The 14,319-nt window shown below is 53.4% G+C and overlaps 1 protein-coding gene across 1 annotated transcript in view; it reads left to right on the top strand.

Moving 5' to 3' along the window:
* The window catches only part of LOC140390350 (uncharacterized), a 209,423-nt gene extending 201,452 nt beyond the window's left edge, over positions 1–7,971 (top strand). The window contains exon 6 of the mRNA XM_072475423.1: positions 3,882–7,971. Within this exon, the coding sequence (XP_072331524.1) occupies positions 3,882–4,115 (234 nt within the window). The 3' untranslated portion in view covers positions 4,116–7,971. The remainder of the gene's footprint in view (positions 1–3,881) is intronic.
* Positions 7,972–14,319: the final 6,348 nt, after the last annotated feature.

Genomic DNA, 14,319 nt, shown 5'->3' with positions numbered 1-14,319 from the left:
AACAAAAAAAAAAGTTGTCAATAGATAAGCTGCAGCATCAAATTATGCAAAGCAGGAATTGGAAGAGGTCTTTGTTTTGCATGCTGCCTCAGAACGTGAAGGTTTTTTAAATTCTGATTTGAAATGGCCGGAGGCTTTTCAGCTGCCCCTGCACATCACAATTTCTTCAAACGCTTTCAAAGGGGTGGATTCTCCGCCGGCGGGATTCTCCGTTCCGCGGGCAGCGCGCCCACTCCCGCGGATTCCCCGGCAGCGTGAATCACGGAGAATCACCGTCGCACGTACAGCAAACCCGGCCCCACACGAGCCTTCCCCCCTGCCCTCCTTCATCCAGTCTCATCAACATGTCCTTCTATCCCCTTCACTCTCATGTACCTACCTCGATCTCCCGTAACTACACCGATCCTACTCACCTCAAGCACTCCCATCTTGCAGCCAGTTTCATATTCTTGCTGCTCTCTGGACAAATATGTTTCTTCCCAATTCCCTGCTGCATTTATCAACAACTATCTTATATTAATGTTGATGCGACCATCAATTCAGTCGAGACAGAGAATAGAAGTGAACAGAGCCCTTAATCAACTATAATAGTGCCTGCCTGCGACTGCTCTGCTATGAGAGCCGCCTACAGGGCAGCTGCTCTTTATACCTCCCCTCAAGGGGGCGGAGCCAGGGGCACAGCCCACAAGGGCAGCAACATGATACAAACAGTGTAGTACAGTGCAATGGTCCATAGGTGGAGCCCTCATGGGCAACAGCGTGATACAATGTAGTACAGTGGTGAATGGTTACTGTAATACATTCACCACATATGTCACCTAGTATTGGTCTCCTTGCACCACCCCCTCCCTCCCTCTTCCACCCTCAGCAAGTGGAAACATCTCCGCATTGAACCTCCCAAAACACTAAAGGTCTCTCCCAGAGACAGGGGGCAGCACGGTAGCATTGTGGATAGCACAATTGCTTCACAGCTCCAGGGTCCCAGGTTCGATTCCAGCTTGGGTCACTGCCAGTGCGGAGTCTGCACATCCTCCCCGTGTGTGCGTGGGTTTCCTCCGGGTGCTCCGGTTTCCTCCCATAGTCCAAAGATGAGCAGGTTAGGTGGATTGGCCATGCTAAATTGCCCTTAGTGTCCAAAATTGCCCTTAGTGTTGGATGGGGTTACTGGGTTATGGGGATAGGGTGGAGGTGTTGACCTTGGGTAGGGTGCTCTTTCCAAGAGCCGGTGCAGACTCGATGGGCCGAATGGCCTCCTTCCGCACTGTAAATTCTATGATTAAAAAAAAAGATCATCCCCCTCCCTCCCTACCCCCCACCAAGACCCCTGTCTTCTCTTTCCTAAGACTGCCTGACCAGAAGGAATAGGAACAAGGACAGGCCTATACAGCCCTTCGGGCTTGCTCCAACATTTAATAAGATCATGACCGATCTAAGACTCGCTCGGCCCACTTTCCACCTTCGTCACTCTGAATTCCCCCCTACTCATCCCCCCCCAGGCAAACGGGCTGCAGCCTGTTCCACCTTTTGCTGGTAGATGCTGTAGTGATCTCTGTGTGCGCATGTACATAAGGGCTTAATGTGTAATCAGTAGCACCAGGTGGTCACTAGAGGGCCGGACCAATAGGAATATAAAAGATATTTTATTACGCTCCTGTATTATCTTTACACTTCTCTGTGTGTTTTGATATACTACAGAGTGTAATATATGTTACTCAATTCTTGGTTACTGATAAGGTCTTCTGAATCTCGATGAAGAACTCAAACTCGTCCAGCAGTAACAAAAGGTTCATTGAGTAACTCTGACAATAATTGCGTGAGTTCTTTACTTTAACATTGATACTAGTGATAAGGTTAATAAGATCTAACTACAGTAACTATGCGTAACTACACTAACCATCTGAGCTAATCTGATACTCCTGCCCTGGTCACAGTCCTTCGAAAAGAGAGGGCGAGAGACCAAATGTGGTTTCTTTTATACCCCTGTTGGCTCGGCCCTCTAGTGATCACCTGGCGCTACTGATTATACATTAACAACACGGTAGCATAGTGGTTAGCGCAATTGCTTCACAGCTCCAGGGTCCCAGGTTCGATTCCAGCTTGGGTCACTGCCTGTGCGGAGTCTGCACGTTTGCCCCGTGTCTGCGTGGGTTTCCTCCGGGTGCTCCGGTTTCCTCCCACAGTCCAAAGATGTGCAGGTTAGGTGGATTGGCCATGCTAAATTGCCCTAAGTGTCCAAAAATTGCCCTTAGTGTTGAGTGGGGTTACTGGGTTATGGGGATAGGGTGGAGGTGTGGGCCTGGGTAGGGTGCTCTTTCCAAGAGCCGGTGCAGCCTCGATGGGCTGAATGGCCTCCTTCTGCTCTGTAAATTCTATAATTAACCCCTTATGCATGCACAGACAGAGATCACTGCAGATGCGACCCAATTTCAGGTGCAGTCTGCCCATTGGGCACCTGTTGGAACACCCCACATAACAAGCGCGGTTAACACTCGGCGTACATGACCATTGTGGAAGGGACTAAGTGGGTGGATTTTAATAATAACAAGCAGTTCAGACATGTTCCCAGCAGAGGGAGCTGGCTGGCTGCTGGGGTTTGAAGAGGTCAACGTTCACACAGCCGCCCCCCCCCCCCCCCCCCCGCCCCTTCCTCTCCAACCACCTCTGAGGCCACATGCACAGGAAGTGCAGGGAAAGCAAATACCCAATCGCGCCCCCCACTCCCCAACCCTTTAGAACAGCACACGTCCCATTTCGCCATCCATTTAAATCCATCGACTGAAACCAGCGCCTATCTCAGATCCGAATCGAACTGTGGAATCCACGATGCTTAAGTGTTTGGGGGCACCTGTCGGGGAAAACAAGGGCTGAGTGGGTGGGCCATTCGTCAAGGGCCAGCACGGTGGCACAGTGGTTAGCACTGCTGCCTCACAGTGCCAGGGACCCGGGTTCAATACCGGCCTCAGGTGACTGTCTGTGTGGAGTTTGCACATTAGGTGGATTGGGCCACGCTGGTTGTCCCTTAGTGTCCAAAGATGTGGAGGTTAGGTGGGGTTGGGGAGTGGGCCGAGGGAGGGTGCTCTTTTGGAGGGTCGGCACAGACTCGATGGGCCAAATGCCCTCCTCCCACACTGCAGCAATTCTAATTCCAGGATGTCCCAATGCAATTCACAGCCAATTAAGCGGAAAAGCAGAATAGTGCAGATGCTGGAAACCTGAAATAAAATCAGAAAGCACGATCCGTTGCCATACACATCTTCCCCTCCCCGTTCAGCATTCCGAAGGGAAAATTCCCTCTGCGATACCCTGGTCCACTCCTCAGTTACTCCCAACACCTTCTCCTTTCCCAAGACTCCATCTCACGCAAACGCAGGAGGTGTAACACATGTCCTTGCCCCCTGCCCTCCTGACCGCCCCGTTCTTCTCACTGTCCAACTTTTCTTCCGGGTGAACCTTTCTTTCAATGTACTCTACTCTACTCGCTGCTCGCAACGCCGTCTCCTGTACATTGGGGAGACCAAACGCAGATGAGTGGGGGGGGGGGGGAGGATGAAGGGCATCCGCATTACGGAACACCTCCACTCAGCCCGCATGCACGACCGCGAACTGTCCTTTCAATTCTCCGCCTCGCCGCCACGCTGACATCGCTGTCCTCGCTCTGCTCCAATGTTCCGGTGAGGCTCAAGCCTCCGGGAGTGGGTTTCAAACTCACGTCGTTCTGACTCAGAGGCGTGAGCGCTGGTCGCCGCGTCAGTGCCGACAGCGGGCCGTCTCGGGTGATGGGCTGGGCTGAAGAGCAGGGAGCAGCGGCAGAAATTAAGTAACCCATTTTGTTCTCTCTCTCTCTCCCCCGCCCCCCCCCCCCCCCTCCTTGCCTCCGCCAGTCAGCCAGTGCTCGGATTGAGGATCAGCGCAGTCACCCGCCGGCCTACAGCTCCCAAGCCTTCTTCGATCTGTTGCAACGCCTGCAGGAGCAGCGGATGGACGAGCAGCGGGCATCGCTGCCGCCGGGCCTGGCACCGAAGCGCGTGCCCAACCGGGTTCAGGAGGAGCGGCGGGGATCCTTCTTCTCGCCCTTGCTGAAGGGCATGTCCCAACGTCGTGCCAACTCCAGCTAAAGATGCAGCGGGAAGAGAGAAATTATCTTTTTTAAATACAAATGCGGTATGGAGGAAATCGCACCAGGGTAGCACCACAAAGTTATGCACACACACACACACACTCACACATTTATTAGTCAGCTCATGGATGAGTTTGGGGAGCAGAAACTAAGCTCGGTGTTACAGTCAAAGATATTGAAGCGCAGAAGCTGGATAACCTGAGAATAGCCCAAGAAATAAACGCTAACCCTTCGACCCAGATCTAGGTGGCATTAAAATTGGGACTGTGCCACCCTGTTTCGCCTCTCCCGAGGGGGAGGAGGGGGCGGGGCGGGACAATGGCTCCACTCGCCTGATTTCACAACCTGGTTAAAGTCGTTGACCTTTGTAGCACAGGAAGAAGCCTTCGGCCCATCATTTCTGGCCCGCCCCTCAAGCACCCATTCATTCTAATCCCGTTTTCCAGCACTTGGCTCCATAGCCTTTTGTGTGCTCTGGCATTTCAAGTACTCATCTAAATACTCCTTAAATGTTGTGAGGGTTCCTTCCCTCTCCCGCCCCTTCAGGCAGCGATTCCAGATTCCCACCATTCTCTTGGTGCAGAGGTTTTTCTTCAAATCCCCCCTACCTCTCCTGCCCCTTACCTTAAATCTAGGCCCCCTGGTCATTGACCCCTCCGCTAAGGGGAAAGATTCCTTCCTATCCACCCTATCTATGCCCCTCAGTTTATACAACTCAATCAGCCTTCTCTGCTCCCAGGAAAACAACACCAGCCTAACCAGCCTCTCCTCATAGCTGAAATGCTCCAGCCCAGGCAACATCCTGGTGACTCTCCTCTGCCCCCTCCCGAGTGCATTCAATTCCTCCCTATCGCCGTTTCGCACCCTCCAGCCCTTCCCATTCACCGGTGCTACTCCTGGCCGCTCCTCGTTTGCCCTCCGCCTGCCAATTCCCCCCGGTTTTGTAGTTAAGTCCATCCCCCCGGGCCCTCTCCTTCCAGAACGCTGTTTAAAACCGGTGCCGCATAAATGCAAGTTGCTCTTGCTGGCGCCGTCAGCGGTTTAATGCCGCGATTCGGCTCAATCCTGTTGGTCACACAACAGCCACCTTCGGGGACTGTGGGGGGGTGGGGTTGGAGGGAGAGGGTGCGAGAGTGACGCTGTTCAGCGGGTGGTCCTTTGAGTGGGAACATTGGCTAATTCCTCCCTCCCCGACTCAGTTTAAGGCCACTGCCACAAAACGTTGCAACTCAGCTCACTGTCCAGTTGACAGCCTCACTGAGAGTGGGACAGGTCCTTTTTGTTCATTGCTGGGCTTGTTGCTGGCTAGGACAGCATTCCACGCCCATTCCAAGTTGCAGGCGGCGCCTGTGAGCTGCCTTCTTGAATTGCTGGAGCCCGTTTCGGGTAGGTACACCCACAGCGCTGTCAGGGAGGAAGTTTCAGGATTTTGTGAAGGAGCGGCCAATATATTTGCAAGTCCGGATGGTGGGTGGTTTGGAGGGGAACCTCCAGGTGGTGAGATTCCCACTTACCTGCTGCTGCCCTTGCCCTTTTAAAGGGCAGCAGTCATGAGTTTAGAAAGGTGCAGTGCCATCTTGTAGACTCAATTCACTGTACATTCAAAGTAATAGATGCAAACTTTCACCTCCACTCGGGATCGAGGCCAAACAGGGGCCCGGGTTTGAGGGATTATTTGAGAGGCACCATCTCCGAAAGGGCAGCAAGCCCTCAGTGCCACACTGGGTGGGTCAGCCCGGGTTTACTGTGATCTGGAGTGGGCTTTCCGACTCCAAGGTGAGGGTGGGCCGTAGATGTGAGTTTAAGGGCCGGGGTTTCCGTAGATTTGCGTGGCTCCCAATCTGTGGCCGGGAACCGATTTCGGATTTCGCCCACCAGCGAGACAACAGCACTAAGGACAATCCTTCCTGCTGCAGCACGGTAGCACAGAGGCCAGCACGGTGGCTTCGCAGCGCCCGGGTCCCAGGTTCGATTCCCCGCTGGGTCACTGTCTGCGCGGAGTCTGCACATCCTCCCCGTGTCTGCGTGGGTTTCCTCCGGGTGCTCCGGTTTCCTCCCACAGTCCAAAGACGTGCAGGTTCAGTGGATTGGCCATGATAAATTGCCCTTAGTGCCCAAAAGGGTTCGGAAGGGTTTTTCGGGATAGGGCGGAAGTGACGGCTTAAGTGGGTCAGTGTAGGCTCGATGGGCTGAATGGCCTCCTTCTGCACTGTATGTTCTATGTTCCCAAATCTTCAACCTGCTCGCAAGGACAAAGCAGCCGATAAGAACCGGACGGACAGATGGGACCAAGCTGCCTGCAATGCAGGGTATTAAATACCAGGAGAGATCTCCCGATGTCCTGGTCATTCATTCCTCCCTCCCTCGTGAGCGGGTTTGCCTGTAAAACAACATTTGCCACGCGTCACGGAGTGATTCGCTGGGTTGCAAAATCAGCAAAAGAGATGGTCATGAGGTGCAGTCTGATTGTCCAAGTCACTGAAATCGCTTCACTTTCCTGAGGGAAGGAACCATAGAATCCCTACAGTGCAGAAGGAAGCCGTTCGGCCCATCGAGTCTGCACCTTATTCAGGCCGCTCCCCAACTCTATCCCCGGAACCCCATCTCAGCTACACATCTTTGGACACTAAGGGGCAATTTTCGTATGGCCAGTCCACCTAACCTGCACATCTTTGGACTGTGGGGGGAAACCGGAGCACCCGGAGGAAACCCACGCACACACGGGGAGAACGTGCAGACTCCGCACAGACAAGTCACCCGAGGCCGTAATCGGACCCGGGTCCCTGGCGCTGTGAGGCAGCAGTGCTAACCCCATGCCGCCTTAATTCTGCCATCCTTACGTAATTTGTCCATGACCTTTAGGCGCACCCCTCACTCATTTTTTGACACTGCTCTCCCCCCAGGGGCAGAGAATGGCACGGGGAGGTTTGATAGACGTGCTCATGATCCTGAAGGGTTCAGACGGAATAAATAGGGAGAAACCGTTTCCATGGTGAGAAGGACTACTGATCAGGTGACCAGCGAAAGAGCCAGGCAACATTCAGGGGCAGTTTGTTCATGCACAGTCAGCACTCGGTGTGGGGGGAGCTACCTTTCTCAATTAACCCACGTGCCACACGAGTCATCTCAGGCTCATGCATTGCTGTGTCAACTGTGAAAACAGACCAAGCTGTTGTTGAGGCTAAATGAGGCCTAAAGCCTGTACTTGGGCACTCACCCTGCCACGCCTACCGTTACCTTAGTAACGTGCTGCCGGAAGGGGAGTGGAAGAAGAGTGAGTAATAACTGCCAAAGGGGGAATGGGGTCAATGCACGCAAAGAAAGATCAGCAGGGCAATGGGGGAAAGAGCAACAAGGGATGGGCAATAAATGGAATGAAATGAAAATCGCTTATTGTCACAAGTAGGCTTCAAATGAAGTTACTGTGAAAAGCCCCTGGTCGCCACATTCCGGCGCCTGTTCAGGGACGCTGGCACGGGAATCGAACCGTGCTGCTGGTCTGCCTTGGTCTGCTTTCAAAGCCAGCGATATAGCCCAGTGTGCTAAACAGCCCCAAATGCTGGCCCTCACAGCGATGCCCTGGAAAGGAATTTTTAAAAAAATGCTTTTGGGGATGTGCCGGGCAGTAAACAGCGTGAATATTTCCTCGCCTTGCTTTTCAGTTGTGATGTGTCGTTTCCCCGGTGATGATACCTGCCTGGTTACTTGGCTGGACTTTAGCGATCGTGCGGAAAGTCACGCATTTACCTTATGTACGATGTCCTCCAACCCCAGAGCAGTGGATCTGATTTAGTGAAGACTTGCAGAATATCTTCAACTGCTTGTAAATAAATATCAACAGAACAAAAACCCCACTGACTTGTCCTGCCTGCTGAAACTTCTTGAAACATTTTGCAGATGGAGGGGGATGGATATGCAGCCTTTCTGGGAAGTGTAGCAAATCCGCTTTTGCTGCTGCTGGTTGAGAGGGGAATATTGACCAGGGACCTGGCCGACTCGCGGCATTTCGAATAATGCCTTGGGATCGTCAACATGCGCTTGTATCAACACTGAGAGAGGGGACTGAGGGATCCTAGTCAGTGTACAGATATCACCCTGAGAGAGAGGGACTGAGAGACTCCAGTCAGTGTACAGATATCACCCTGAGAGAGAGGGACTGAGAGACACCAGTCAGTGAACAGATATCTCCCTGAGAGAGAGGGACTGAGAGACCCCAGTCAGTGTACAGATATCTCCCTGAGAGAGAGGGACTGAGAGACTCCAGTCAGTGTACAGATATCTCCCTGAGAGAGAGGGGCTGAGAGACTCCAGTCAGTGTACAGATATCTCCCTGAGAGAGAGGGACTGAGAGACTCCAGTCAGTGTACAGATATCTCCCTGAGAGAGAGAGACTGAGTGACACCAGTCAGTGTACAGATATCTCTCTGAGAGAGAGGGACTGAGAGACCCAAGTCAGTGTACAGATATCACCCTGAGAGAGGGACTGAGACACCCCAGTCAGTGTACAGATATCTCCCTGAGAGAGAGGGACTGAGAGACTCCAGTCAGTGTACAGATATCTCCCTGAGAGAGAGGGACTGAGAGACCCCAGTCAGTGTACAGATATCTCCCTGAGTGAGAGGGACTGAGAGACTCCAGTCAGTGTACAGATATCTCCCTGTGAGAGAGGGACTGAGAGACCCCAGTCAGTGTACAGATATCTCCCTGAGAGAGAGGGACTGAGAGACCCCAGTCAGTGTACAGATATCCCCCTGAGAGAGAGGGACTGAGAGACTCCAGTCAGTGTACAGATATCTCCCTGAGAGAGAGGGACTGAGAGACTCCAGTCAGTGTACAGATATCTCCCTGAGAGAGAGGGACTGAGAGACTCCAGTCAGTGTACAGATATCCCCCTGAGAGAGAGGGACTGAGAGACTCCAGTCAGTGTACAGATATCTCCCTGAGAGAGAGGGACTGAGAGACTCCAGTCAGTGTACAGATATCCCCCTGAGAGAGAGGGACTGAGAGACTCCAGTCAGTGTACAGATATCCCCCTGAGAGAGAGGGACTGAGAGGCTCCAGTCAGTGTATAGATATCCCCCTGATAGAGAGGGACTGAGAGACTCCAGTCAGTGTACAGATATCCCCCTGAGAGAGAGGGACTGAGAGACTCCAGTCAGTGTACAGATATCTCCCTGAGAGAGAGGGACTGAGAGACTCCAGTCAGTGTACAGATATCCCCCTGAGAGAGAGGGACTGAGAGACTCCAGTCAGTGTACAGATATCTCCCTGAGAGAGAGGGACTGAGAGACTCCAGTCAGTGTACAGATATCTCCCTGAGAGAGAGGGACTGAGAGACCCCAGTCAGTGTACAGATATCTCCCTGAGAGAGAGGGACTGAGAGACTCCAGTCAGTGTACAGATATCTCCCTGAGAGAGAGGGACTGAGAGACTCCAGTCAGTGTACAGATATCTCCCTGAGTGAGAGCGACTGAGAGACCCCAGTCAGTGTACAGATATCTCCCTGAGAGAGAGGAACTGAGAGACTCCAGTCAGTGTGCAGATATGTCCTTGAGTGAGAGGGACTGAGAGACTCCAGTCAGTGTACAGATATCTCCCTGAGAGAGGGGGGCTGAGAAACTCCAGTCAGTGTACAGATATCTCCCTGAGAGAGAGGGACTGAGAGACCCCATTCAGTGTACAGATATCTCCCTGAGAGAGAGTGACTGAGAGACTCCAGTCAGTGTACAGATATCTCCCTGAGAGAGAGGGACTGAGAGACTCCAGTCAGTGTACAGATATCCCCCTGAGAGAGAGGGACTGAGAGACTCCAGTGTACAGATATCTCCCTGAGAGAGAGGGACTGAGAGACTCCAGTCAGTGTACAGATATCTCCCTGAGAGAGAGGGACTGAGAGACTCCAGTCAGTGTACAGATATCTCCCTGAGAGAGAGGGACTGAGAGACTCCAGTCAGTGTACAGATATCTCCCTGAGAGAGAGGGGCTGAGAAACTCCAGTCAGTGTACAGATATCTCCCTGAGAGAGAGGGACTGAGAGACCCCATTCAGTGTACAGATATCTCCCTGAGAGAGAGTGACTGAGAGACTCCAGTCAGTGTACAGATATCTCCCTGAGAGAGAGGGACTGAGAGACTCCAGTCAGTGTACAGATATCCCCCTGAGAGAGAGGGACTGAGAGACTCCAGTGTACAGATATCTCCCTGAGAGAGAGGGACTGAGAGACTCCAGTCAGTGTACAGATATCTCCCTGAGAGAGAGGGACTGAGAGACTCCAGTCAGTGTGCAGATATCTCCCTGAGAGAGAGGGACTGAGAGACTCCAGTCAGTGTGCAGATATCACCCTGAGAGAGAGGGACTGAGAGACTCCAGTCAGTGTGCAGATATGTCCTTGAGTGAGAGGGACTGAGAGACTCCAGTCAGTGTGCAGATATGTCCTTGAGTGAGCGGTACTGAAAGACCCCAGTCAGTCTACAGATATCTTTTCAAAAGAGACTAAGAGACACCAGTCAATGAACAAGTATTTCCCTGAGGGAGTGAGAGAATGAGAGAATACTGTCACTGAACAGATATTAATCTCTGAGAGCTACTATGAGACACCATTTGGTGTACTGAGATCTCTTTGGGAGGGGGACTGTGAGGCCCACGTCAGTGCAGATATCTCCGTGAGTGAAGCACTGAAAGTGTCCAGTCAGTGTCCAGATGTATCCATGAGCGAGAGACCAGGAGTCCATAAAAAGAAATGGAAAATCTTCCATTGTGCATTTTGTCTATTTAAGGCTACTGTACCCATGTACCAGCAGAGGATGTCCAGAAGGAGAATGATGGAACCCAGGGCCAGGACATTTCAGATGGTGGGGAGGCCAGTGAGGAACACATCCCCACCGGTACTGCTTATACCCCCAGCCATTTGCTGCTTCAACGAGCATTAATTGACTGCAGGTGGGACTTGTGCCCTCACTCAGATGAAGTCCGGCCTTAGAAAACTGCTGGCCCATCTGATTGTCAGCATCATTCCAGTCCCTGCAGCGCCAGGAGCAGCAGTGGACAGGACCGGGACTGCAAGCAGTCCCTACAGAGCCTGAGCCCCAGAATCCAGGGACAGGTAAGGGGCGGGATTCTTCGGAAACCAGTGGGGTGGGCAACTCCGGCGGGAAGGAGCGGCGTGAACCACTCCGGCATTGGGCCGCCCCTAAGGTGCAGAATCCTCCGCACCTTCAGGGGCTAGACCGGCGCCGAAGGGCCTTCGCCGGCCAGCATGAGTTGGCGCATGTGCGGGAGCGCCAGCGTGTGGCGTCACCCCAGCGCATGCGCAGGGGGGGGTTCATCTCCGCGCCGGCCATTGCGGGCCGGTACACCAGCCGGTGCGGAGGAATAGAGTGCCACCACGGCACAGGCCCACCGCGGATGGGTGGGCTCCGATCGCGGGCCAGACCACCATGGGGGCACCCCCCAGGGCCAGATCCCCCCGCGCCCCCCTGAGGACCCTGGAAGCTGCCGGAGGAGCCAGGTCCCGCCGGTAAGTCCCTGTCGTAACATACGCCGGCGGGACCGGCTGTAAAACGGGCGGCCACTCGGCCCATCGCGGGCCGGATAATCGCCGGGGGGGGGGGCGCTGCCAGCAGCCACCGACGTGGCGCGGCGCGATTCCTGCCCCCACCAAATCCCCGGCGATGGAGAATTCAGCAGCCGGCGGGGGCGGGATTCATGCCGCCCCCTGGCGATTCTCCGACCCGGCCGGGGGGGGTTCGGAGAATCCCGCCCCTGGGAGTCTGAGGGATGGAAGGGGAAGTGATGCCCAGGGAGGGGTTGGTGGGCAGGGATGAGGAGGGGGGGGTTGAGGGGAGAATTGGGGTGAAAGGCTCAGTGGCAGGGAGGACCTGCAATGTCCAGGCCATATGGGGAAGGTAACCATGGTTAAAAGATGGTTGCTAATGGCTGCACCCCCCCCCCCCCCTCCAATCCACCCCCACCCCCACTGACTGGGGTAGGTGTTTGTCTACTTTCTGAAGGCAGCCTTTTAAGTTGGACATTGAGGGAACATACTGAGAGGTTGAATTTAGGCCCACATTGAGATATTCCAGCCTGGGATGAGCAAGAGCAAGGCCGATGCCATGTGCATGTACACTCACATTGATCTCACAAGAATAACCACCCCAATCAAAAAAGTAGAATTAATGTTACATTATTGTGGTGATATGTAGCACTGTAAATACACAAGGGGTTAATGTAAATACACTACGTCTAAGTAAACACTAGAGGGAGCACCAGAGACGTCATGACATGCAGACATACAGCTAATGAACACATAGAATAGGACACGGCCAATGGGCAGTTAAGACACCCAGAGGTGACACTACCACAAGGGGGCATTGCACAACCCATATATAAGGACAGGGCACACCTGCTCTGTCTCTTTCCACAGGCGACACTTAGAGAGAAGGACAGGGGCAGATCAGAAGCATCACACCCACCATGTGGCTTAGAGCAGACTGGTTAGTTAGACTGAGTTACTATAGCGAGATTAGCAGGAGAGTCGAACTCATAGAGAACTGCGCGAATGGTTCAATAAATCGCACAGAACTTACCTCAACATCTGGAGTATCTTTTGGTCAAAGCTGCATTGAGTTGCAGCCTGTGTTATCCCAGAGTACATAACACAATAATCATTACGGAGAAGATTTCTCTTGGAAGGAAGGTCATCCTGGACCCTTTTCTTTTAATAAATGTTTTATTAAAGCTTTTCCAACCAACGTTTTTACATAACAAAGATAGAAGTACAAATAATAATAAAAATAAAAATAAACAAGAATTATTAAACAGAACAAGGTGGGTGTTGTCTTCATACAAAACTTACATTATATCAACAGTTCCCCCCCTACCTGAGCTCCCCCCCCCCACTCGTCCCCCACCCCAATACCCCAGCAAAGGCCAGTCCCTCGGCCTCTTTCGCTTCCTGCACTCCCGAATCCTCCGACACCCCAAATATCGCTACGTTGGACTCGCCTTCACCCGAGTGTCCAAAATCCTAGACATCACCCTCGCAAACCCCTGCCAGAATTCTTTAAGCGCCGGGCATGCCCAAGACATATGGGCATGGTTCGCCGGACACCCTGCACATCTCGGGCACCTGTCCTCCACCCCAAAAAACTTACTCATTCTTGCCGCACTTATATGTGCCCGATGCACCACCTTAAACTGGATTAATCCGAGCCTGGCACAGGATGAGGAGGAGTTCACCCTGCCCAGGGCGTCGGCCCACAGGCCCTCATCCAACTCCTCACCCAGCTCCTCCTCCCACCTCCACTGAGGCTTCCTCCACCTCTTGCAGCTCCTGATATATGTCTGACACCTTCCCCTCCCCTACCCAGATGCCAGGCACCACCCTGTCCTAGATCCTACGCGGGGGCAGCAGCGGAAATGTCCCCACCTGTTTTCTAAGAAAGTCCCGAACCTGGAGATACCTGAACACATTCCCCGGGGGTAGGCCGAACCTCTCCTCCAGCGCCTGCACGCTGGGGAAAGCCCCGTCTATAAACATGTCCCCCATCCTCCTAATACCTGCCCTATACCAGCCTTGGAACACCCCATCCATCCTACCCGGCTACGGTTATTCCGTATCGGGGTCCACACAGGGGCCCCCTCCTCCTGCCTGTGTCTCCTCCACTGCCCCCAAATCCTCCGTGCCGCCGTCACCACCGGACTTGTGGTGTATCGCGCCGGCGAGAACGGCAGCGGAGCCGTAACAAGTGCCCCTAGGCTGGTGTCTTTGCATGGCGCCGCCCCCTCCTCCATCATCCACTTCCTAATCGTGGCCACATTGGCCGCCCAATAATAGCTGCAGAAGTTCGGCAGAGCCGGCCACCCCCACCCCACCCCCCACCCCCGGCTACGCTCCAAGAATGCCCTTTTAACTCGCGGGGTTTTATTCGCCCACACAAATCCCGTAACAATCCTATTCACCCGCCTAAAAAAGGACTTTGGGATGAAAATGGGGAGGCATTGAAATACGAAGAGTAACCGGGGGAGAACCGTCATCTTCACAGTCTGCACCCGTCCCACTAGGGAAAGCGGGAGCATATCCCACCTTTTAAACTCTCCCTCCATCTGCTCCATTAGCCGGTTTGTGCACACACTCGCTACAGGGGCCTGATACAGCAGCTTGACCCACCCTATAAATCCCTCCCCAAATCCAAACTTGCCTC

The sequence above is a fragment of the Scyliorhinus torazame genome, chromosome 14 (genome assembly GCF_047496885.1).
Source record: "Scyliorhinus torazame isolate Kashiwa2021f chromosome 14, sScyTor2.1, whole genome shotgun sequence".
NCBI lineage: Eukaryota > Metazoa > Chordata > Chondrichthyes > Carcharhiniformes > Scyliorhinidae > Scyliorhinus > Scyliorhinus torazame.
This window is presented reverse-complemented; position numbering and strand designations above follow the sequence as displayed.